The 26,331-nt window shown below is 36.1% G+C and overlaps 1 protein-coding gene across 3 annotated transcripts in view; it reads right to left on the reverse strand.

Annotated features, from left to right (window-relative positions):
• Positions 1–26,331, reverse strand: part of LOC149806748 (nuclear factor 1 A-type-like) — a 148,033-nt gene that overhangs the window by 49,969 nt on the left and 71,733 nt on the right. For 2 of the 3 annotated variants that reach the window (XM_089957162.1, XM_089957147.1), the window contains exon 5: positions 20,772–20,864. The exons of the other annotated variant lie outside the window; for it this stretch is intronic. In XM_089957162.1, coding sequence (XP_089813288.1) covers positions 20,772–20,864 — 93 coding nt within the window. The remainder of the gene's footprint in view (positions 1–20,771; positions 20,865–26,331) is intronic. 3 annotated transcript variants of the gene reach the window in all.

Below are 26,331 nucleotides of genomic sequence, written 5' to 3' on the forward strand. Positions count from 1 at the left end.
CACTCTGAAATGCAAAGACAAAGCATTGGGGTGAACAACCAACTTGACCGCACACATGATCATACATCAACCTGGCAAGATCAAACCAACATCCTGAATTTGAGAGCAAACTTTGTTTGATTCTTAAAGTAGGTGACACCCAAACTCAACAGAAAAATGAAATCATGCATGTAACACAATGATCTACTGAAAAAACTGAAGTATACAAGAAGGAAAATACCATTAGCTTAGAAAAAGATCCACTGATTTAGTGGAAGGAAAATTGTCAAGAGTTCCTGATTCTTTACATGCTTATTTGAAGATGGCTTTGTATTCCTTCCATCTGTGCCATCAGTCTTCAGCGGGCATGTTTAAAACCAGAGCATTTGGATATGCTTATTTCCTCAACAATATGCAATTAAAAACTAGGAATAAACTTACTCAACAAAGACTGATTTGAGATTGGTTTTAAAACTTACAGTTAAAATTAATTTAAGATACAATGATCTTAGTAATAGTTAAGTTTATGGAGAGAAATCTTAACACTAAAGAAACCCAGGACAGTGAGCAGTAGCTTCTTTGAATAACTCCAAATGACCAGGAGTTCAATTGACATTTTCAACCAATCAGCTCAGAGTTAAATTGTCATTTCTAACCAATCAGCTTGGAGTTAAACTGACTTTTTCATGAAATCAGCTACATTGGCTTTATGAGCTAATAGATGCCAATCACTCTTAACTGTGATGATGTGAATATTCACTGTAATTAAATATAACTCTTTCCTTACAAAAACCAGGTACAGTAGCTGATGGTTGGAAATGTAGGTTAAATTCTAAAGCACCTTTTCATTTTATAAACACATCTTATTCAAGATAGGTAGATTTCGGGTAGAAAATCCATTGCCTGGGAGCCTGGGGCAACTAAAAATTAATGCTGGACAAAGCAACTGAAAGTACTATTAAGAATAGTTAATGTTAATAATTATAATGGAATTTATAAATTTTAAAACAACCAAAAATTAATGCTGGACAAGGCAAACATTTTTCTGAATGTGAAAGCAAAGGTGGGTAATTGAAAGTATCATTAAAATATGGAAATGTAAAGAAATTATAATGAAATTTTTATATTTTCTAGCAACAAACGTGATCATTAAATTGACCCTCTGGGTTACACAGAGTGCCTGAATTGTTTCATTCCATAGTTGCCTGCTGGATGATAGCTACTGGTAAGATGCCACACTAGTCCACATGTGTTGGCTACTCACCATCTGATTAAGCAATCCCAATCCATACCACTAGACCCTAAGGGTGAATGTTTAAAAAAAACAAGACTCTTTGTCTTTTGTCAAAACCTAAATATACCCTAATATAATCATTCTTCTTTGGCTTGACACCCTTAATGCTTATGACCTAGTGTTACTCTACATGACTGGTCAGTTGAAACAATTGACAGTTGCACCAGCTGGCTAACTTTAAGTAAAAAAAGTTGTTGTTGTGGGGTTTAACGCCATTTTTCAGCACACGATAGGCTATATATGGCGGCCAGTATTAATGGTGGAGGAAGAACCCGGGAAAACCCCAGAAAGAACCACCGACCCACGAGAAGCTACTGGCAAGCTTTCTCACATACCCACATTGGCTGAATCTTAGACTCGAACCGACGCGGGCAGAGGTAAGTAAAAAAGTATTGCAAGTTTTAATAAATAAACCAAATTGTTGTTGCATATTATACTGTCTTACTGGTTAATAGCAAAACAAAAGTCTCACATGGAGTTTAGATACAGGATTATTAATAGTATCATATCAGCAATAACATGAACTGTAATAAAGTAAAATCTGATAAACAAAACATGGATAAGTTTGAAGTTTCGGGGAGGGGGGAAGCTTGTGGAAAACATACAGACATCAAGGCAGTGTCAACAAAGGAAATTGTTTGATATCATTTATTAGCTAACCATAGAAGGATTAAATACTCCATATACTTGCTTATAAGTCGAGTCAAACTGCAAACAAAGATCCTGATCTGCCATAACATAATGTGCCTGCAGACCAACATATATGTTGTTGGTTCTACTGATTACTCCTAACAAACCACGCAGACCCAGATCTGATTCTACTGATTACTCCTAACAAACCACACAGACCCAGATCTGATTCTACTGATTACTCCTAACAAACTGCACAGACCCAGATTTGGTTCTACTGATTACTCCTAAAAAACCACACAGACCCAGATCTGATTCTACTGATTACTCCTAACAAACCACACAGACCCAGATCTGATTCTGCTGATTACTCCTAACAAACTGCACAGACCCAGATCTGATTCTACTGATTACTCCTAACAAACCACACAGACCCAGATCTGATTCTACTGATTACTCCTAACAAACTGCACAGACCCAGATTTGGTTCTACTGATTACTCCTAACAAACCACACAGACCCAGATCTGATTCTACTGATTACTCCTAACAAACTGCACAGACCCAGATCTGATTCTACTGATTACTCCAAACAAACCGCACAGACCCTGATCTGAAAGACCATTATGCGATGGAAGAACCGGGTCTGTGCAGTTTGCAGTTCTACTCAACTTACAAGGAAGTATAGATGGTAAGGATGTAAACTTGAATGAAACTTTTCTATTAGCAGAACTGTTGGGGAATTACAAGTATTGTGTGCAACTAAGACTACATATACAGATGACTAAAGCTGTTGAATAATTCTGATGATGGAAATCTTTGAGGCAATTTAAATAATTAAACAAGCAACAATAAAAATCTGCCAGGAAACCAGATTTTTAAATCTGCTTGCCCAGGGCCAACCAAAGATGAATTAAAAATAAGATCAAATATTATTTTTATCTACCAAGTGTTGAAACCATTTCTGAGATTCTTGAGAACCTGCAGCAAAATAAATTTGGTAATAAAAATATTTTCTAACTTGTCTGAATTAATATCTTCGCAAGATACCAATACGTTCAAAATAAGTTCTTTTTCATGGCTTTTTACCTGATATCAAAATCATTTAACTAGTTTCAATGTCAAGATATACTCAATGTGCTAAGTTTACTAAAATATAATTAATATTTTTGTGGGGAAAAAAACATATTTCAGTGGCATCATCCAAGATATTCATCAGCAATATCCACAAACTGGATTTGATAAAAATCCTTTCATACTTGTTTTTGTTATCATTCTCTGAAGCTATATAAACACACAAGTCAAGACCTCTTGCGTACTAGCAACTTGTTCCTTGGAATGCAACAGAACACAAAATCTGGTTAAAATTATATTTACAAGGCACTCTGTTCACAAGTCAAGTACAAAAATGCAAGCAATGTCTTTTTCTTTTACTCAAGCGCAATATCAATAAGGTCAAGTTTTCAAAACTCCTTCACAAACGAGCATATAGGCTGGAGGTCAGATCTGTGCCATTTTCATTCATAACCAGTTCAATATGGAAGAAATGTCTTAGTTAAAAGCCAATGTCAATCCAACGCTCAATAAAGAGTTGTAAGAAGATTTTCAAAACGGCCAATACAGTACCATACTGGAAGTCATTACTATATGTAATAGGATTTTAGTGGAAACCCTATATCAGTAAGACCATCCATTTAGAATGAAGCTACAAAAAAGATTTTCTTAATGGCCATAAAAAAACCATTTTGGAGGTCAGATTAATATCATTTTAATTTAGGAAAAATTATATATTATTAGAATTACTCTTTTGTCTTTTTTATATTTATATTTTGGTTTGGGCATTCATTTAGCAGAATTAGCTTCTACAAGATCTTGCAAAATTTGGGAACCCACATTGGTCTCGTGTTCATTTATGACCAACTACATATACTGTAGTGAGAAGTGTTGTAGTGAAAACTCCATGTTGGTAAGACCAAAATGAACCTTGAAGAAAAGTAATAACAATTTCCAATATGGCCATCAATGATCATCAATATTTTTACTTCAGATTAACTGGATATTATTAGAAGTCCTTCTGTGAAAACCTCATGCTGATGTGACCATCCACTTAGAAGGAATAGTGACAAGATTTTCAAGATGGTCACCACTGCAGCCATATTTTGGACATCTAAGGTGGCACACCAAAATTTGATCCAACCAAGACTTGATAGTGTGCTGCTGAGTTTCACTTGCTGGGTTCTGTCATTAAGATAAGATTGTATCCAGGGAATATTTTGTTTTCACTGAAATTGCAACAGGAAAGATGTTCAACAAGTATGTTACAATGTGTGCTACAAACTTGATGTTGGACTTAAAGACTGCAAACCGCATGCAGTAGTGACCTAAATGTATGCAATAGCATGACCTATAATGATGCAGTGTACAATATTCAAGGTGTAAGAATTGTATGATTTTTCTTTGATGACTGGGAATGTGGCCTGGATCTATATTTTCCTTACAAAACTTTTTTCAACTGGGAATGATAGTTTTCAGAGATAAGTAAGTGAAATTGGAAATTCAGCAAGAGTTTGAAATATTTTATACATGGATTGGAATCCATTTATATTGTGATGTCAAGGCCTATTTTTGGCCAACAAACCACTTAAAATTCCCTCAAATTTGTTTTTATAATTGAAGAAAGACATATAAGAAAAAGATACTTATGTGAACTGGATAGTATGCATGATACCAGCTGCGGTTAAACAGAAAATTAAAATAGTTGTCTTGTTTTAAAAGGAAAATAACAGCTACATGAAAGATTTGCTTCCAACTAAAACGTATCTTTTTAACACTCTCAAGTGCCCAACAGTCAGGAAGTCTGTCAGTCCTTTTTTAGCGAGTCACAACCTTGGTAATGCTGTAAACAAAACTGCAGAGTGCCTTAAATCAGATGCCTCGTCAATGCCCTTATCATTTAAAACTACTGCTTTCACAATTTCGGTTAACCTGCATTGGGAAAAAAGATTCACATTCTATCAACAAAGTTTACATTTTATTTTAACATCAATAAATAAAGTGGTCCACATTTATTCAAAATGATCAAATGACTCAAAGGCTAATCCAATCCAAGTCATGGTGTAATTTCTTTTTGGCTTATATAATGATGGGAAGTAACTGAAACATACAGGTGAAACAAGATCTCAATTAGACCAATTTATAGCACCGAGAGGTTAAATTATTCTTGTGTGATGCCAGACACATATGAAAATGAAACCCCGCCAACTCTTAGACACATGTCTACTTGAAATGATAATTTTGTTTGCCTACCATTATCAGTAAATCCCTTAACATTTTTAAACAGCATCAAAAATTACAGACAAAACAAATATATAAATTTACATATTTATACCAGTATGAGGGATGAAATTACGTGGGTTTGAGAAAAATGTACAGCACCACTACTATAATAGGTCAGGTGGGCTCCCTTGTAAAACTTTGCTAAAAAATCTGGGGTGTACTTACAACTGGTCAAGGTAACTTGTTTAAAGCTTTGCAGCAGCAGGGAAGTTCTACAGACCAGACGGTTCCAGCAAAATAAACCTTCCTACGAGAACATTTCCCGTAGAAGCCTCAGATTTCAAAAATAAACCTTCCTGCGAAAATTAATTTGCGTAAATTCGACCCAGAGTGCAATTTTTGTGAGCAAAATCTATCATTCTGGACAAGTAAAAAACACTACTTTTCGGGGGGGGGGGGAATTTATTCTGGTGTCAGTGCAGTTTGTCAAGATTGGGCTGCAGATCTCATGAATAAATTTGATCGAGACCGATTCGATATCTACTACGCGGATCATGAAGATTAATCGTGACAAAACCGTGTGGTGTTGCCTGAGCGCGGCTGAAGAAATTTTTGAATTTGTTTATGTCCATATCGCCGTTACACCAAGTCTGATGTATATTTCTCAACGTGTGCGTATCGACGCCATTGAAAACCGACAAGATATTGCAATTATCTCTAATAACCTTCGGAATTTGCGTATATCGCTGCGTCACGTAAATCACATCGGTGTTCCTATGTCGGCCACGCGAGAATATCCTAGCTGGGTTAGTTTGCTTATCCAGCATCACATCATCAAAAACAACAAGATTATTAGTATCGCCGTCTAAACTTTCCACTGATGGAGCCTCATTGATATCCGTTATAAATTCTATCGTGCCATCCTCAGTTTTATCGCTAAATTCCTTTAGTACTTGATAACATCGTTGATCATCAACGGATGGCGCAACCAAATACAATTTGTCCCATTTTAACCATCGCATAATCAAATTTAGCAACAATTGCGTTTTTCCAGAACCAGATGGTCCAATGATTATCATTCTAATCGAATTTGGTAATGCCTCGATATGTTTTACTTGCTCGCGTTTTTTTGTGGCTGAAAAATCAATTACATTCATGTTATTAGAATATTATGGATTCATATTGTGTTAAGTGTCGCACTCGAACTGCTACGATAAATCCAATCGAAGTCGTTACACGCAACAACAGGAATGCAATTAAGGGAGAATGTGAAGTTTGTAAGACAATTAAGTTTAGATTTGTAAAAAAAAAAGTAGAACCGGAGGAGACATCGCAACCTCCTTAACAAATCTGCCTGGAGCTCCCTGGGCGAAATATCCCGGAGAGAAACATTTACCAGGATATAATTACTGCGGACCTGGTACAAGGCTAGATATAAGACTTAACGATAATAATCAACCAAATCCTGGCGAGGATCCAGTAAACGCTATCGATAACGCATGCTACTATCACGATCTTGCATATCGCAGCGGAGATTTACAACAAAGACATCTCGCTGATATTAAATTAATTCACGCAATAGATGCTATTCCTGATAAAAATTTCAAAGAGAAATTGGCAACTTGGTTAATAAAAGGCGCGATGAAAGGTAAATTAGTACTAGGTGCTGGTAATTTATAATGGAGCAAATATATTATTCTCCGCGAGGATTTTGGCGAGGAAAATCAGCAATAGCCAAACTTGCTAAGGCAGCAAAAGTAAAGCAATCTGTCGCTGAATCGTGGCTATCGAGGCAAGCAGTTTGGCAAATTTATCTTCCTCCGCCTAAGAAAATATCATATGCGAGTTTCTCTGTCAGCGTCCCTAATGAAGTCCATCAGGCTGATCTTATGTTTCTTCCTTACGATACCGTTGACGGAGTTATATACAAATATGTTCTGACGGTTGTTGATATTGCAAGTAGGTACAAGGAAGCAGAACCATTATCGAATAAAACAGCAACGGAAATAGCAAAAGCATTTGAGAAAATTTATTCACGATCTCCATTAACATGGCCGAAGCTTCTCCAGGTTGATCCAGGTCGAGAATTTCTTGGCGCGGTTACTTCACTGATGAAAAAGAATAATGTTAAAATCCGTCGCGGTATTGTAGGTGTTCATCACAATCAAGCTATCGTTGAGAGATTCAATAAAACTCTTGCAGAACGATTATTCGGATATCAGTACGCGAGAGAATTTATTCAAGATAAACGATCTCACGATTGGGTAACAAGATTACCTCACGTGATTAATGCGCTAAATAACGAAGTAACACGAACAATATCAATGAAACCCGCAATTGCAATTACAAAGACAAAAATACCACTAAAGCGAGATTCTACTATTCCACCTGTGTTAGGTAGCGTCACGGTCAGATATTTATATAAGGAGGGAGAAGCCGAGGGTGGCAGAAAAAGAGCAACTGATCCAAACTGGAGTGTTACGACACATAAAATATCAGCTGTAACAAGATCATCAGGAAGGCCAGCGATTTATTTTCTAGATTCACTAGCACCACAACGAGGATTTACCAAAGAAGAACTACAAATAATACCGAGAGATACTCAATTACCGCCGTCGTCGTTAATGTGAAATTTAATTCTACCCAACTGAGATAATTTTCTTACTCGAGACACGGCTAGATAAACTAAATTTGACCAGGAAATTCTATCATCGACAATCCAGACTCGACCATCTACTGTTAATCCTTGTGATGAATGTATCGTTGCTGCGTATCCGAGTTTCCATGGCGATCTTTCGGCATTTATCGCATCATTGACAAGATTAATATCAACGAAAATAATATCATTCAAAACTAATATTTTTTCTTCTCCGCATGGCAAAGTAACATTAATATTTTGTTTCCTAGTATCAGTTGGCCTATAACACAACGGCACCTGCAACGTTGGAAATTTCTCACAGTGAAGCTTAAATAGTATTTCTTGAATAGCATCGCGAATAATTTTCCTACTAGCAACAATCAGATGATCTGGACGCCACAAATTTAGAAAAAGATCCATCGAAGTTTCGTCGATTATTTTTCTCATCACATCACATTGAAATTTATTAGGTTGCAATCGAATCATTTTTTTAAACTCAGTCAATAAATTATCATTAGATCTATAATCAGCATCAATCTCTTCATAATAATCTACAAAGTTTCTAAGCCACCCGTGTGGAGATTCACCATCAATAGGATCAGGTTGGCCGTGATCGCCGCACATTATTACTGCAGTATTTTTTTCTTCCAACCAACTTAGGAATAATTTTAACACAACTAAATTTACCGTGCAAATTTCATCAAATATTATAATCTTGTTGATATATTTATTTCCCATTCGAGCTGAATCCCACAATCCACCGCTGTACTTGAAATAACTATGATACGTACAAGAATTAACGCCACGTTGTTTTATTTCTCGCGCTAGTCTGTGAGTTGGAGTCAACACGATCATATCAGATTTTGAAAATAAGTTTATCGCTCGTGTTGTTTTACCACTGCCGCCAGGACCATTTAGGTAAACAAATTTGTTTCGTGAAATTGGATCGAACACTGATACTGCTGTTGATACTTCATCACATTTATCTTTATGAAACTTATCGCAATCTTCTACATCCGCGTCCTCACAATAATCTAGAATATCCTCGTTTTTTATTCTCCAAGTTCCCCAGGAACCATCGGTGATTAAATTTTCCAATCTACATTGAAATTTCTTATTGATATAAAATGAATCCGTTGCAACCCTTACCGCGATATCGGCAAATTTATTTATCATTGACAGCAAATTGATACTCACATAAGCTAACATCGATGATCTTAAATGAGTATACTGCGCGGATTCTCCATCGAGATAAGTGATCACGGTACCCAATTTTTCTCCATCAATAATAATATTTTCTCTACTGCAAAATATTCCACGAGACACTGTATCGGCAATAATAAAATCCATCTCAGCATCATTGATAAATAACCTAGCGTGGCGATGTTTATGATCAACTGATCCTCCTTGAGTAAATTTACCAATTATTTTTCTTCCAATATCTTTCGCGTTCTCACAATCCGTGGGTAACCACACCTCGGTCTGCTTTCTATACGATATAATCGCTTCACTCACCATCAGCGATATCAACATCGACGAATCCAACATATATCTCAACAATACCGTAGGGACCCATCTGCGTTGAGATAAATGCCGACCAAACCAAATATAACAAATTTTATGCAAATTTTCAGCAAGTTCGAATGAAGTAACATGAGCGAATCCGGTCATGACAAAATCGGGTAACGGTCCGTTAATTGCCACTCTCGTCATCTCGTTAGTAGGATGACCGAATTTAGCAAAGTAATCCGCACAATCGCCATATCCGAGAAAACTTCCAGGATAGCATGCGCTCATATCAACGGAAATCATATCCTCGAAATAGTATTTGGTATTCCATAATCCTCCATGGCCGTATTCGATACAGCTAAGTTGAATATCATTAAGAAATTCATTTCTTGTAGGTTTCCACGAATTTCTTTCTCTAGCAGCGTGAGCAGCAACAGACGGAACAGTAAAGCAATTTGTCAGTAACTGATCTGGATTTGACGAATACTTCTCCGCGATATTTTTCATCGATTCATGTAATATTTCATCTCGGTAAATATCTCCGCGTGGTAAGATAAATTGATCGTATCTTTCTTCGCTAGAAAATAACCAAATCGATATTGGATCGGACTTGGCTAATAGTTTGATATATCTAAACATTGCATCGGAACTATCTTTCCCAGATTCCACGGGATAAAACTTAACAACACGATCTCGCGGGAATATCATTACCGACTGACTCCACGCATGTGAATTATGATCAACAATTTCGATTGGTGTTCCTCGAGAATTATACGGCGATGAATATAATATTTCACCCGATAGTGTTTTAACCGTAATAGGAAATTTAAGTTTCTTACTTAACGCAGCAACATCATCGATTGATGCGCCATCAGTAACTGTCTTTGCCCATGAATTAATTTTATCCAATCTCAATTGAGTCAGACCAGATCCGCGACGAGCATTCCTCATGTGCTCGATAACTCGTTCAGCTACACAATTTATTTTCGGCGATTCCCTCATCGTAGGTAGGTTTTTCACATCAGGATTATTATTCAGCCGATAAATTCCATAGACAACAGCACTAGAAGGATACGCCCTAGCATAATAAGGACCATCAATCCCTAATAACAATCCTGGTTTCGAATTTTTATCAAGAACAACATTTTTCTTACCGCCACGTACTGGATCTCGTTTATCACGAATAATCCAAATGTCATCGGGCATTTGTGCAATAAATTTTATTCCGAAAATAAATCTCTCTTCTTTGTGTGAGTTTTTTATATGTTCGATTATCTTTTTCGCTCGCTCCAAATTCATCGTAGCATCAACAAAGTTAGTTTTCCATGTCGACCAAACATGAATCGCTCCATCATCAAAAAATTCCTTCTTCGCACTATCAACTTCAGGAATGATATATTCTGCCTCATCGAGATCAAATAAATCCATTATTATATTTTAGACAAATATCTAAATTATAATATGCAATGCAAATGGATAATAGTCGGATCAACAAAGTCATGTGACAAATCCTGCAGAGGTGAATATTGTGGCGCTCACATATACGAAATTCGACGAGGTAACAAAGGACCACAGCGATGTTTAGTTTGCCAAGTTGGCATTCGAGGAAGGACTCGATTGTGTTTCTCTTGTGGAGGGAAAAAATATCGTGAGTTACGGAGATATTATGAAAAAAGATCCTCGTCAGTGATATCTTGTGAAGAAGATTATATTAATCGTTTCAAAGCAAATTTCGATTTAAACAAAGAGAATATCATATATGGAAATGAAATCAGCGATTCCCACAATGAAAATCACATGCGAGTATAAATCGCATCCCATCATCGAAGGTTACGAAGCATCTGAGGATGGTAATGTCAGAAACATCAAAACAAAGAAACGTGTTGGTAGTATTTGTAATTCGGGATATCTCAAATTTACAGTCCATAAAAGAAATGAAAGAACAGAATGTTATTCGAATCATAGATTTGTGTTCGAATGCTACAAAGGACCAATAGAGATTGGACTTGTTATCGACCACATTGACGGTAATAAACTTAACAATAAACTTTCCAATCTGCGCGCGGTAACCCAGAGTGAAAATTCAAGATTTGGTAATAACCGTGGATTTCCTAATTATTCGAGGACTGTTAAATCAGTGAATCAAGCAACAGGTGAGGAAATCGCGTTTACATCGATGTCTGCAGCAGCAAAATATTTCGTTATTGACTCGCATTCAGTAAAACGAGTGGCAGAAGGAAAATACAACGCAACATTTTCTTATGATGCTGATTCGTGGATCAAATTCTCCTATGTACCAATAATATTTGATTCGGAGAGTGACGAAGAATAATTGAATATCTCCGCAAAACAAAAAAAAAAGATTAATTTTGAAAATTTCCCTGGATTTTATTTATTTTTTTCGCCCATTTTTCCCACGGAGACAGATTTGGAAAATCTCACTTGCGATTTAAAAATCAGGAATCAGAGATTCTCACGATTTCACCAAAAGATTGATACTTACAGTTTCTCCTCGTATATCAAGTAAATTTCCTTTCTGATCCGTTAGTTTGAAATTTATTCTTGTCAATAATCGATTATGACATCGCAGGTAAAACGGATTCATTGGTTCTTTTATTATCAAATAACCGGGAGATGCGCTAGGTGAAAACGAATACAATACAAATCCCTGATTCGCTTGATTCGACACTGACGAATCAACATTATAGCTACCCTCGACAACATCCGCGTGAAGATAAATCGCGATAACTTCCGTTATATTGACGATACCAGGCGAGATATGCCGCCCTTGCCCGGCAGGATCATTATTGTGTTTAAGAATTAATTCTGAATGTATTTTTTTGGTCCATGCGGCATGTAATTTCGGAAATAAATCATCAATGGTATCAGTGACGGATTTTCTCATCGCATCAAAATCAGAATTGGGAAATTTGAAATTTGGCAGTGTTTCCTCGGTTAATTCAAATACTCTCATGAATTTTTGTTTTTCACCCGAGTTCTTGATCAACTCGAATTTGCTAATAGGAAGAACATAGTCGGCAATTGATATATCGTCGACTATCGCCCGAATAAACATATCATGATAATATTCAATATCATTCGCAAGTTGATTTAAAATTTTCACGTGCTTTATAATTTCGCTACATGAACCAGATTTATTTAGGATGCATTCATGAAATGATCCTCGCAATAAATTTAATTGTAATTCGTGTTCTTGAATAAACTCGTCTAGAGTTCTTCTTACCAAGATACCGTCTATGGGGGCTATTATCCTGTTAATGTGGGTAGCGTCGAAGATTTTCACATCTGGGGGAATTTTAGGAAGAGGTAACCACGAGAGAATTCTTTCGTTAATAAAAGTGAAAGCGAACATTACTAGATTAAATTTGTGGTTATTCATGAGATTGATGGCGCTGTGGATCAGAGGCTTGTGTTTGATATCTCCATACCATCCTTCGTCGGTTGTAAAATCTTCCTTTTTTGGTTCCGGTAGTTCTGGAAGGGTTTCATCATACCAACCTGGAATAATAACATCCGATTTCTTTGGTTTTATCAGAGGTGCGACCTCGGGCCAACCTAATATATTCCTGATCGATGATTGGTAAATATCTACCACGTACGGTGATTTCACTTCTATCATTGACGATAGTGTTGGATCATGTGAAGATATCTTTATTCCCGGAGTAGCATCGCCGGTTAAATTTGATATTCTGGTAGTAAACTCATTATTCAGCTGATCAATTTCGTAACTACCGGTTGGTATACCAACGACAATCCAATCGGGTGTTCCATCGGGTTTATTTTTATTTGCAAAAACAAGTGAATTATTTGGCATCAAATTACCGAATGATTTTGATCTAACATTAGGCCAGCTGTTGTAGACGCGCAATTGTGTTAACGCAATTTCATTAACGCTAATTGGTGTTGAGAAATTAATACTAAACTCGGGTTTCGTTGAACTTAGCGATATTAACGTTGTTGTTGGCGGTGTCGTGTTTGTCACGATCTGGGCTAGCTCGGACATTATTAATATTCATTTGTTCAATCTCCGAGTAAATACTAATCATTGAAGAAAATTCTAGATCGGATATAATACCATCGTTGAGACTTTCAGAAAGTAGCGATGATAACTTCGAGTATGCGTCATTGATTTTAGTTAGTTTACTTTTGTACGAAGATAACTTTTCACTTGTGCACGAGGATATCTTTTTTGCGATAATATTTAAAACACCGGCAATTGTTGTTGTTGACGAGATTATTATTGTTGCTACGATTGGCGCTATCATTGTTACCGCGGATAGAATTATTCCTGCACCAGCGACCACAGCTGATACTGCGTAAACAGCAACGTCAATGGTAACTAACCTTCGTTGATATTTCTTTATTTTTGTCTGATAATCATCGAGAAGACTTTTTAGCGAATCCTGCCATGATCGCGCCTGATTGTAGCGGTAATCAGATGCGGTCATTTATTAGTTATTTATTTAACCAATTGTGGCAATTCCAGATAAATATTCGAAAATTACTTGACAATCAGCCAACATCATAGTTCTAGCTTGCGGTTCCATCCTAAATGTTTTTGTTTGATTTTCAAATATAGTAATAATAAAAAAACCAGGACTATATTCCTGAAAATCAGTATATTCTTCGTCCATTATTACATTGAATTTTTGCGATATGATAATATATCCTCGATATATGCCAGTAATTGGCGCGGTGAAGTTAAATGTGTTATTCTCAGGTGTCCATTTAACATAATATGTTTTTACCACAAATGGTACATGGCATTGTAGATTTTTTGTTTCTACCTCATCCGGTATCGAAATTCGCGATAATTTTCCAAGTTTCATTGACGATATTTTTGTGTTGATATTGTTAATTTTTGTGGTTGTTTCGATAATTTCCTTACCTAATTGTTTTACGTCAGTGGCGTGACCAGTTTTATCGACGGATTGGTCAATCTTTGCTGTTGCAGCAAGAAGTTTCGTGTTTAAATCTCGAATTTTTTCGTCGTACGTTGATATATCTAACTTTTGACGAGCCAATTCACGTACCACGTTAATTTCATCGTTGATGGATTTTATTTGTCCTTGCATCACGTTAATCCCCTTGGTAAATTCAGGAACAACAACATTACCGAGTTTAATAATTTCCTCGTTGATTTTTTTGTTGAGATCGTCGATCGATGGTTTCTGACCCATCGAGATATTTACTTCGTTAATTTTGGCAAGAATATTAGTAATTTCCTCGTTGATTTTTTTTATTTTCTCGCTAAGATCGTCATGTGATGCTTGATCGGCTTTCTTATTTGCTAGTTCGTTTGCGGCGGAGGAAGTATCACTGGATGTTTTTATATTCTCGTCAAATTTTTTGCTAAATTTAGCTAAAATATCGTCAAGTTTTTTAAGATCGTTATTTAGTTTGTTAAGTCTTTTTGTCATTCTATCTTGAAGTTCGTCGTGTAATGCTTTATCGGCCTTCAGGGGTAACTTTGCTATAATATCGGCGATATCAGCAACAGATTTTAATACCATCTCCGATTGGCGAGTAAATTGACTAATGTGATCGCGGTATTCGTCTCGCTTGATTATGTCAGTTATTTTAACGTTGCTAGTTTGTAATCGCCCTTCTGTATTTTGAAAAACAGCAACTTCACCAGGATCAACTTCTGACAACGATAAAAGATTGTTAATATCGCTCTTGGTTGCAAACTTTGATGTATCGATGTCGACTGCATCTTTTTTTTCTTTCCTAAAGAGAGACCTACCGTAAATGTCAACCATGATATTTATCTACGGTATATTCAAATAAAATTTTGCGAAAAGGACGAGATGATTTTGAAATTGCATCAAGGACGTTAATTGACTCCGGGCCGCATATTGGTGGATCTGCTAATGTTTGTGTTGGAAGTGTTGAATACCAAACCGGAAGTTTTAGTTTTGACACATATTTGATAAATTCATTTGGCGGTGCTAATCCATATGAGTCGAAGTAAATAACTTCGCGAGGATTAATCGCATACGCAACCCAGTGAGTGCCAGGGCCGGAATTTTTATCAAGGTTTATTATTCCTGTCTCGGTGAGATTTGGTTTATCTGGTAGTTGATCTCGCATAAATACGCCTCTGAAAAATTTTATTTTCTTTTTTTTTGCTTCACTGATTAAATCTAAATTTGAGGCTGGTAGGCTCGACTTAGACCGGATCCGTACGGGGGTCGTCTTAGGTAAAGGCCGGATCCTTGTTGCGGCTGCAACAATTTTGCGAGAAGAGAGGGGAAGAGAAATCCTCCCTTTTTTTTGCGATATCCTCTTCCAACAACTTTTCCTGCTATTGCGGAACCTATCCCACCAAGTGCACCTAATCCTACTGCCTTTGCGCCTGCTATTAACGCGGGTATAAGCGCAGCCAATGGAAAAATACCACCTACTTTGATCATATCTCTGATTGCTCCTATTGAGAGATTCAAGCGAATACCAGTATTTGCTGATCTGGCTCTGGTGAAATGTCCGTGTTGATTTTTAGTTAACGATAGTTTGTTAGGTCCACCGTGAAGTTGATTACTTTTTAAGGTTAAACTTAAACCTCGTCGCGCTGTTGTTGCTGCATGAAGTTTTTTCACCTGACCGGGGGTCAGAGTTACGCTGACGTGATCGTATGGCATATTAATAATCACTTAATCTAAATTTAGAATTTATTACATGTTCTCTACGGGTGCATCGATAACTCTCATTCTACCGCTGATGCCTTCCAGGAACATTGTTCTATCACTGAGAATTACTGCGAATACCTTATATAAATTATTTCCTGTTCGAATTCTAGCTTTGAAATGAATATCGACGACGGATTGCTTTATCAAATCGAGATGTTCCAAGGAAAAGTAATAAATAGGATAAAGTTTATTAAAATCTAGTTGTGATATTTGCAATCCAGTATCGATATTTTGATCGCGACCCATGAAACTTAACAATCGATGATATGCGCGAGCTGTCGAATAATTTTCAAAATTGATGGATATTTCCTCGGATGGCTCCTGTTGGCCATTTACTCTCAGTGACACGTTTGTTGCGTGAATATTATCGAATATCATGTGGCTATATAATTGATGATATCTTCGTGTATGCAAAAAAGCGACAAAGATATGACGTGGCGCAGAGGTACCTTGCTGCGATGCAATGCGCCAAGTAAAATCACCATCAATATCAGTAGTTGTGGAATCTGTTGTTGTTGTTAGCCATGACATGATAGATTTACCACCTTGATTCATAAATGATAATAATTTTTCTTCCACGATTAATGATGGAGTCATCGCTGGCATCCACAAGGTAAATTTTAGTAATCTTACCCTACCTCCATGATTCGTGGTATCATTTGCACCTACCACGTTCGTTTGGTAATTGATATCACCTTCTCGCCAAATAGCATCATTACTATCTGCTTTTCTAATAAATGTTACGGTATGCTTTGCTCCGTAAATAACTTTTCTAAAATGCCTGCAAAATCCAAATATATGAGATAACGGAATAGCACAAGAGAATTTTCTACGTATATCCCACAACATGGATTTTCTCGTGGCAAATCCAAGATTATAATCAGGATTAGTGCCAACAGGAAGATCTTGGATATTTGCATTGGGGGCTGGATTGGGAGCGGCGCGATCGTTGGGTTGTCTAATATCAAGCGGTCTATTATCGGGACGATCAGAATTATCTTTGGCAAACATCATACCCGGACCAGCTGATCTGGTAAAATCATCCGAGTATCTCGCTAGACCTATTATCGTTGTTGCTAAATCAACATCATTGGTAATTGACTCAATCTCTTTTCCATCAATCATGTAAGTGGCGCTCTTGAATAATGCCATAATACCGTTATTAACAAATCCGACTCTAAAATCTGCTCCATAGAGAGTAACGCCGTCATCTCTAGTAATTTCACCGGTAACTTCGATATATGCCTCAGATGGAAGAAAATATCTTGTTGTATCGTGAACTTGAATTTCCAGGCGATTATCAGTATTTGGTGTAACTGTGTCGTACGAGAAATACTGGAAATCTCGCACTGATGTATCCCTACCTACTGGTTCATCCATGTCAAATACTTCATTTGACACTTGTGAGAACATTTATTATTAATAATATCGTCTAAAACGAAGACCATCGCCTGAAACAAAACTTGTATTTGCTAGATTTGTCCTAGCAACATCCTGCGCTAGATTTGTCTTAGCAACTTCCTGTGCTAGATTTGTTATAGCAGCTTCCTGTGCTAGATCATTTATTTTTTTATTTGCCGCATCATTTATGGCCTTACTGACTTCGGGTGGCATTTCGCTGGTAATGGGTAATTTGACGGGTTGCTTTTTACGTACTAAACTTAATATTTTATCTTTGATAGCGTTGAAGCCTTTACTGGCCAAATTACCGATACCAGAAACAGCAGTCTCACCTATCTTTCCTATTGCTTTTAATCCTAGTTGTTTTACCATTGGTCCAATTTTAGGTATTACTCGCGTGACAAGACTTCCAATGATATCGCCAAATCCATTACCGTGAATATATTTGTATACTGGCAATCGAGAGTTTACTATGCGGACCTGATTAGGTCTGCGTTGATGTTTATGAATAATCATGTTATTTCAATTGTATTGATTTAATCGATGAGTTCATCGACAAACTCCTTGTAAATGTGAGAATCGATGATACCACCACGGAATAATCGCTGACAAATATCTGATGCTTCGTTGACTATCTCACGAGAATTATTTCCTGCTCGCTTTCCTCCGATTAATACTTCGAGGCGAGATACATCGTTGACAACACTATCGGGACAAACTGAATATCCGCTTCCTGTTTTTTTTGTTTCTGGAGATTCCAATGGCGTTACGTAGAATACTTCATCTGACGGCGATGAAGATTTCTTCTCCTCTGCTGATCCTGGTGATGTCCCTGACGACGTCGGTGGTGAATATTGTTCTAGTGGAGGTGAAGGGGTACCGCCCCTAAGTGTTGCACCCTCCCCGGGGTGAATTCCCCATCTTAATGGTTTTTCAGTGGGACCCCTGTAGTTTGACGCTGTTGGTTCCACAGGTGGGGGTCTCCAAGAGGGGAATGCAGAAGGTTCCCTTGGATATAATGTAGGAGAGAAAAGAGGAGAGTGGTGAGGATCAAAGGAAAATGATTCAGGACTATCACTTTTAGGTGGTGAACCTTTATCTTTGGGTGACGAACTTTTACTTTTAGGTGGCGAAATTGTCTTTCTCGCACCCGCAAGTCTGTATTTAATAACATCTGATGAAAATTTTCTAAAATTTTCATCATCATATTTTACTGGTTTTTCTATACTACCAAAATACATCATTGCTAGCCAATCAATTTCCTCAATTTTATCAGCATCAATATCTTTTCGCAAAAGTAATTTTTTATTTTCCGGAGAATTATCCGCAGCCATTTGAACTGTTGAATCATAGTTGCGAGTTAAATGCAACATGTTTTTATCCAAATAATTTTCAGCAGATATTATAGGACTAAGAACAAACGAACTACTAGCCGGTGATGGTACATATTCGGGAACAATTATTGGTTTATCACTCTGATCTTTTTTCTTTCTTGATTTTCTTTCTTTTTTCTGTGGTGGAATATCTTCCTTTGGTCTAGCTCCTAATTCCTCTGGTTGAAATATTGGCTCCTGTAGTTGAATATCTTCCTGTGGTGCTGCTTTTCTTCCTCGTGTTTTAGTTTTTTCCTTCTTCTCCTGTTGTTTTCTTTCTTTTTCCAGTTGTTTTCTTTCTTTCTCCAGTTGTTTTCTTTCTTCCGCCTCTTGCTTATTATATCTTTGTGTATCTCTTGCTGTTTCTAAAAATCTTCTGTAACGCGGATCCGCTGTCTTACTTATTGATGTTGTTTGTGTGTAAATTTTATATACCATATCATACCAATTATCGCGAGTTGCATATCTTTTTTTCCCCACTGCAGTCAAAAATTCAGTTCGACTACTAAAATATTCCTCCGCAAATTGGCCAATCTCATCTATATTATACAATGTCGAGAGGGGCTGCGATATTATTTCCCATCCCTCATCGGTGAAATTTTCTCTTAAATTATCGATATTAAACTTCCCTTTTATCATTAAAGGTTTTCCTTTTCCAGGTTTTCCACCTCCAGGTTTTCCTCCATCAGCAATTGCAAGTTGTTGCGCCGCTGCTGCTATTGCTAATCGCTCGGGTAATGTTCGTGATTGATCCTCAATACCTTTCAACATAGGAAAGATTCCACGTTTTCTAGCATCTGGATCTTTTTCGTCGCCATATACAACCTGCTCAATTGTTCCGGTCACTGGCTTCAACCATTTTGCCGAAGTTTCTGAAATTCCATGTTGCATATCTTCGTAACCACGAACATTTTTCTTAAATAATCGTTTTGTCGGAATTAGCTTCTTTAATGCCGCTAATTGATCTCGCGCTAATCTAGCAGATTGAGGCTCTCCAACTGTGCTAACTTTTCGACTCATCTTATTTTCAACTATATTGTTTTAATGCGAGGTAAAATTAGGATCAGCAGCCCAATCTTTTCGTACGAAATGACACCAAAATAAATTTCCACCCCCCACCCCCCGAAAAGTAGTGTTTTTTACTTGTCCAGAATGATAGATTTTGCTCACAAAAATTGCACTCTGGGTCGAATTTACGCAAATTAATTTTCGCAGGAAGGTTTATTTTTTAAATCTGAGGCTTCTACGGGAAATGTTCTCGTAGGAAGGTTTATTTTGCTGGAACCGTCTGGTCTGTAGAACTTCCCTGCTGCTGCTTTGCAAAAATATTGTTACCATCTACACTCACTTATAAATCATGTCTAACACCAAATAGCATAGACCCAAACCTGCCATAGCATACTGTGCTGACAGATCTGGGTCCCTGCAGTTTATTAAGAGTAATCAATATAACAAAAAACAAACACCCTGATCTGCCAGTACATTATGTGTTGTCAGATCAGGATGTTACTTACAACTGGACTGGACTTGTAAGTGTGTTTATATGGCAAATGGGGATGTGCTTATCACACAGCTCAGGCTTACCATTGGAAAACTATGATAAATCCTGATTTTCTACCTTATAGAGCACCTTACTGTAATGAATTATACAGAATATGGAATGGTAATGACAAAGAACTATAGTTTAACTGATGAATGGTGCAACCAAAATAAAATTATTACAGTTAACCTGTCTTGAAAAACCACTATTATGAGACCATCTGTCTGAGAGATCCAATTCTCAATAAGCAGATTTACTGATTAAAGTGTTGTGACCTGCCCTGAGAGACAATAACTGGGGGGGAGGGGGATTTTTCAAGACAAGTTCAACTAGTCTGATCCTTGAATGAGACTGCTTGAAAGCAATATCTATGTCTCCTTATGTTTTTCACAATGATAAAAAAATGGCACAAAAATACTTACGTCTTGTTACCCTCAGTAATTCTTTGGCAGAGAAGACCCCAGTGGCCATAATGCTGTCATTCCCTGCAACACCTGAATGAATATTGCCAGGAACTGAAAATTAACGTAGGTAGCTCATAATACAATAAACTGACCATCATCATCCAGAGAGAACTCCATTGTACTGAGAATGGATAACAAAGATAATGGCGATGATGATCATTTAAAAAAAAAAAAGAGACCCAAATGGGCATGATATCGCTCATCTGGCTTCAATAACCTGAACACAACCTCTGTAAAACTGTATACTGAACTTTATATCCTGTTGATTTTACCCATTTTTCAATAGTCTTTTCAGAGATAAAGGCATAATTAATATGAACAGTCTCTTACTCTTAGGGATTCATGGTGGCTGAGTGGTTAATGTGCAGGACTTGCAACCAAATGGGTTCAGGTTTGAATCCTACCACTGACTCAAAACACGAGTCAGCTTCTTTGGCAAGGCACTTTAATCCAACTGCCTCGGCACTAAATAAGCTTTTTGTGTTACTGTGGCATATAAAACACCAAGCCAAGCCAAGCCAAACCAAACCAAACTAAACCAAACTCTTGCTCGTAATTGAAGCCATCCAAAATCTTTACAAGTTAGGTTTACAGACGAAACTTTAATTTGTAGTCTATAGAGTCAAATAACTTTCACATGAATCATAATTTTAACTGACAGTTTCTTTTTATAATGACATTTGCTTTTTTCACTACACGTATTTAACTTTGGAAGCATTTCAGGAGAAAAGCATTGCAAAGCTAAATATGCAAATACACATTTCACATAATTTGTAAGTCATGGCATTGAGAACAAAAATAGTGCCATTAAATGCAAAATGCAGTCGATAACATTCAAATTACAAATATTTCTGGCACTTTATTAGGGCAAAACTAACAATAGAAATAATTATTGCCAAAAAATGTTTGAACTCAACCATGGTTTTTACAAGAAATATGTTCTTACTTAAACAAATTCATTATCAGAAATAGAAACACAATTACTATATTTATAAAGAAATTCAGATCATAAATTTTAAAAATGCATGTAGCTTATATTAGCCTACAAATGTACAATATTTCTAACATCAATACCTCATATTAAATGTTTCCATGTTTCTTTTCATCCAGTCATCATAAACAAAGCATCAATATAAGTGTTTTGAGATTGTAACGATTCATCTATTTTACAAACCAAACAGACAATTATTTTTATTTTACTTTGAACCATGTTATGTTTCTATTTGATACTTTTTAAAAAATATTTTAGTATTTAAGGTGCATCATTTTGCTAATTTTTATAAACTGTTATATTTAAATATATCCATTTTACATTCTAATATCCATTTTTATCAATCTTGTTTGCATTTTTGGGGGCAAAGTGAAGAACTCTCTGTAATCCCAAACCTGTGAGTTAAATAGCCAATATCATGGCTTCCTTCCCTTGGTTTCATTTACAAAAACATATTTAACAAAAAATTGATTACAAACAGAAATATCTGTAACTGCACTGAATTTCATTAACATGTTCTTGTAATAAAACTCTTCATGATATTAGCCTATTTAATACTACTGATTTATCAGAAATAGTCACTAAAGTAAAGTATGTGTCTTGTACAACAATGATTATATAAGGTCTTATAAATTTTCACACAGAAGAAGTGTATCATTTCATTTTCCAAATGACTATATTCACTCTTTTGAAATTTACATGGCTTTAGAACTTGACTCTGTGCTCCCTTCATATATTCCTATAATTTTACTAATTGGTGTATGAGAATTATGCCAGAAGTCACAATGGATTAAATGCTGGAATAGTAAATTGTTTCCTTTTTAAAGGTTATGTTGATTACACACAGGAACTCAATTCTAATGATTTCATAGTTCTGTATTATGTCTCTCTGACCTTGTACATCTTGTTCAATGGACCTTTTGTCTGAGTTATATAATTTTATTCACTTCATTCAAACTGCTGACTCTAGGATTCAGCCAATGTGGGTATGTGAGAAAGCTTGCCAGTAGCTTCTCGTGGGTCAGTGGTTCTTCCCGGGTTATTTCGGGTTCTTCCTCCACCATTAATACTGGCCGCCATGCATAGCCTATCGTGTGCTGAAAATGCCGTTAAACCCCACAACAACAACAACAACAACAAACTGCTGACAAGCTGAGGCAATAAGATGTCCAGATCACCTCAAAATATGTGTTGATCTTGCTCATAACTGAACCTTATCAAAAATCCATTTTACCAAGATTACTCAAACTTGGATCAGAAATCCAGTCACTAGAGTGGAAACAAGTTCAACTAATATGATGCAAGATTAATGTATTACTATACTTGGATCGTGTTCATTGTCTAACTCATTCAAGATATTGATAATACAAGTTCAAATTCCATGTTTAACCAAAAAAAAATGTGACTTTCAGAGCAGAAACAAGCTCACCCAATCAAATGCATGATCACCCTATTAATATGCCTGTATCCCTCTTATTATCGAACTTGTCTGAGGCTTTGATGATAAGCTGTAAGCATCAATTCCATGTCTGATCAAACACTATTCAGAATTAGACTCCAGAATGTTAACTTAGCTCTGTCAATCATATGCAGGATCACCTTGTTTATATGTATGGATATTACTCTTTATCAGTCTTGACAGAGATCACTAGTCTAATCAAAATCAGACCAGAAATATTATCTCAAGTGTGGTAACAGCTTGCCCGATCAGATGCATGATCACATCATTAATATGCATGAGTCATTTGAGATCTTGATGACATAAGTATATATTCCAAGTTTTATCACAATCAGGTTACAAATATGGCTTCCAGAGTGGTAACCAACTCTGCCATCAGATGTATGGTCATTTCATTAGTATGTATGCATCTCTCTCAATACCAAATACATGAGATTTTGATGAAATATGATATATTCCAAATATTATTGAAATCAGATCAGAAATATGGACTTCAATGGGGCAACAAGCAATCATTGACAGGTGAACAACGGATGACATATGAAGCATGATAGACGCAGAGCCATACCATAAGCTCACTTGGCCTTACAGTCTCGTGAACTAAAACTGCACAAATGTAAGACTGGAAAATCTACAATTATGCAGGATGGGAAACCTTGAAAAGTAAAAAATTTTTGTAAACAAATAAAAAATTGTATTGCATTTATATTAAATTTCACAAGAAAATAAGTAAAAACGTTCAAGTTTTGTGATTTTTCATTTTAATCTCAAATCTGGGCAAACTGAAATTTTATGATTTTTCGAACCACAGTGTTAGACAATATATTAAAGTGGGGTACTAGATATATCATTTAGTGGGGTGAGAGAAATTGAGGCCACTTTACTGCCTAAGATATCTCTATCAATGCCTTCCGAGTCTCCATCTACAATATATCTGGTATCACACAAAAGAATACTGTCTATATGACTTATAGAATGACAATGGCTTTCTTTCCAATTTTTATATAATCAGCTTTCTTTTCTCCCCCATGTGATTCAAGTTTCCCGTGTGTGACTCTTAAAGAAAAAAACTGCATCATGAATCAAGATAAATACAGTATCATTTTTGACTGCTCACATGATTGTAGTTACAACTTCTTCTGATGAATGTTGTCATTTCTACATGTATGTCAAGCTATGGTGAAGATCTGTGGTTTAGTTCTTGCCTTTCCTTGCACAGGTTCATTTTTGCCTTTCCACAATTTATCTCATTTTTCATATTCAGTATAGAATGATCAATACAAGCAATTTTCAATGTCAACAAGTTTCTTTCATTCAATTGATTTTTTAAATTTATTCTGTCTCTATCTTGCACTGAAATTTTAACTTTTCATTGTGTTGATTCATTTTTATCTTATGCAATTTCATGTTTTCTTTCATTGATCACAAAAAGGGTGTTATTTTAAAAAAAAAAATAGCTGCAATTTTCAATACCTACCTTTAAATTCATTAAATTAATAGTAATTGTTAATATACACTCTATTTCTCTGTTTGTCTGAAGTGAATTAGATCTATTTAACCTCCAAATGAAGATATCTGATACCATTTAGCAAGATTAAACTTGTTATTACCTGCCCTTTGAATATTTTTGCAAATGAAGCACAGCTTATCCACTGGCTACCAAAATTTACCTTAAATATCAAAGAAAAAAGCGTGACTGTCATATAATAACATAATGAAAATGAATGATGGAAATGCAGAGCAAGATTAAGGGCAAGCAAGCCATGTTCTATGCGACAATGAGGGTCTCTTCACTTACTAAAAGGATAAAAAAAGAGTGATTGTCTTGCATGCACAAGATAACCTGTACTTAAAACTATGACCTTGACCTCCAACTTGTCTTGGCTCCTTGGTCACTAGACCGTCCATGTCTCAAAGAAATGTCTGTATTATATGGAATATAGAAAAAGGATACAGACACTTGCAAAAATTGAATTCTAGTCATGATACTTACTTGACCTTTGACCTTTTATCGCTGATGAATTAGGATGCAATATAAAAGACACCATATCTAGACAGCTATCCTATATGCATGTAACTAAGGCCCAACTGCAAGCTATAAAACATGATCTGCTATCACATAATGTGCTGGCAGATCAGGGTCTATGTCATTTGTTCTAATTACTTCTAGCTAACTGCAGTGACTCCGATCTGCCAGCATATTATGCAATGGTCAACATAAGTGTATGCAGTTTGCAGTTGGACTTGCCATATGAGTGATTATATATAGAATAACACTTCTATCCCACTTCCATATGCCAGACAAATAGCAACTTTTTGAACTTCACAGAGAATTTTTGAAAATTTGAGTTTTGCAAATTGTTTTTTTAATTAAGTCATTAAAAGTAAAATCTGACAGATGACATACCCATAGTTTAAAAAATATTAAAAAAATAAAAGAAATACCAAAAAAGAATATCTATCTGTGCACTTTACCCACTAAATTGTCTGGTGGGAAACAGAAAGATAGGTCTCATGAGCTTTTGCTCCAGAAAGAAAAGTATGAATGATGGATGGGAAAGGTGAACAAAAGGAAAAAAATATGAAAAATACTTAAAAGCTAAGAACTGGGAACAATAAAAGGAACATCTAATTTAATGTCTACCGATTTTCAAAGAGTTGTCTTAAAGGTTTTTTGGTTTCATCCCAGGAATGAAAGATTCCATATACAAGAAATTCATATTTACAAAGTGTACTGTGTACAAATGTGTAAAGGTTTTGCCTCAGAAACAGGAGAGTGGATAATCAATGAATGCATGGACAGACAAATGAGCAAAGACATTCAGAAAAGAGATCAGCAAAACTCACATCTAAATCATATATGCACTACATTTCATAAAGATATCTTGAACGAGTTTGGTGTTCTGCTCTAAAAACTAGTGTAATGGATGGACAAAGTGATTTCTATAATGACTGGTCAGGGAATAAAAAATGCATATGTTTTAGATGATTTTAAAGAGAAGGCTGATCTTGTTATCCTGGGGAAAATTGTGATCAAATCCGAATAAAATCTTTAGGAAAAGACTGCA

Source organism: Sinohyriopsis cumingii, chromosome 1 (genome assembly GCF_028554795.1).
Source record: "Sinohyriopsis cumingii isolate HCF-2022 chromosome 1, ASM2855479v2, whole genome shotgun sequence".
Classification (NCBI taxonomy): domain Eukaryota; kingdom Metazoa; phylum Mollusca; class Bivalvia; order Unionida; family Unionidae; genus Sinohyriopsis; species Sinohyriopsis cumingii.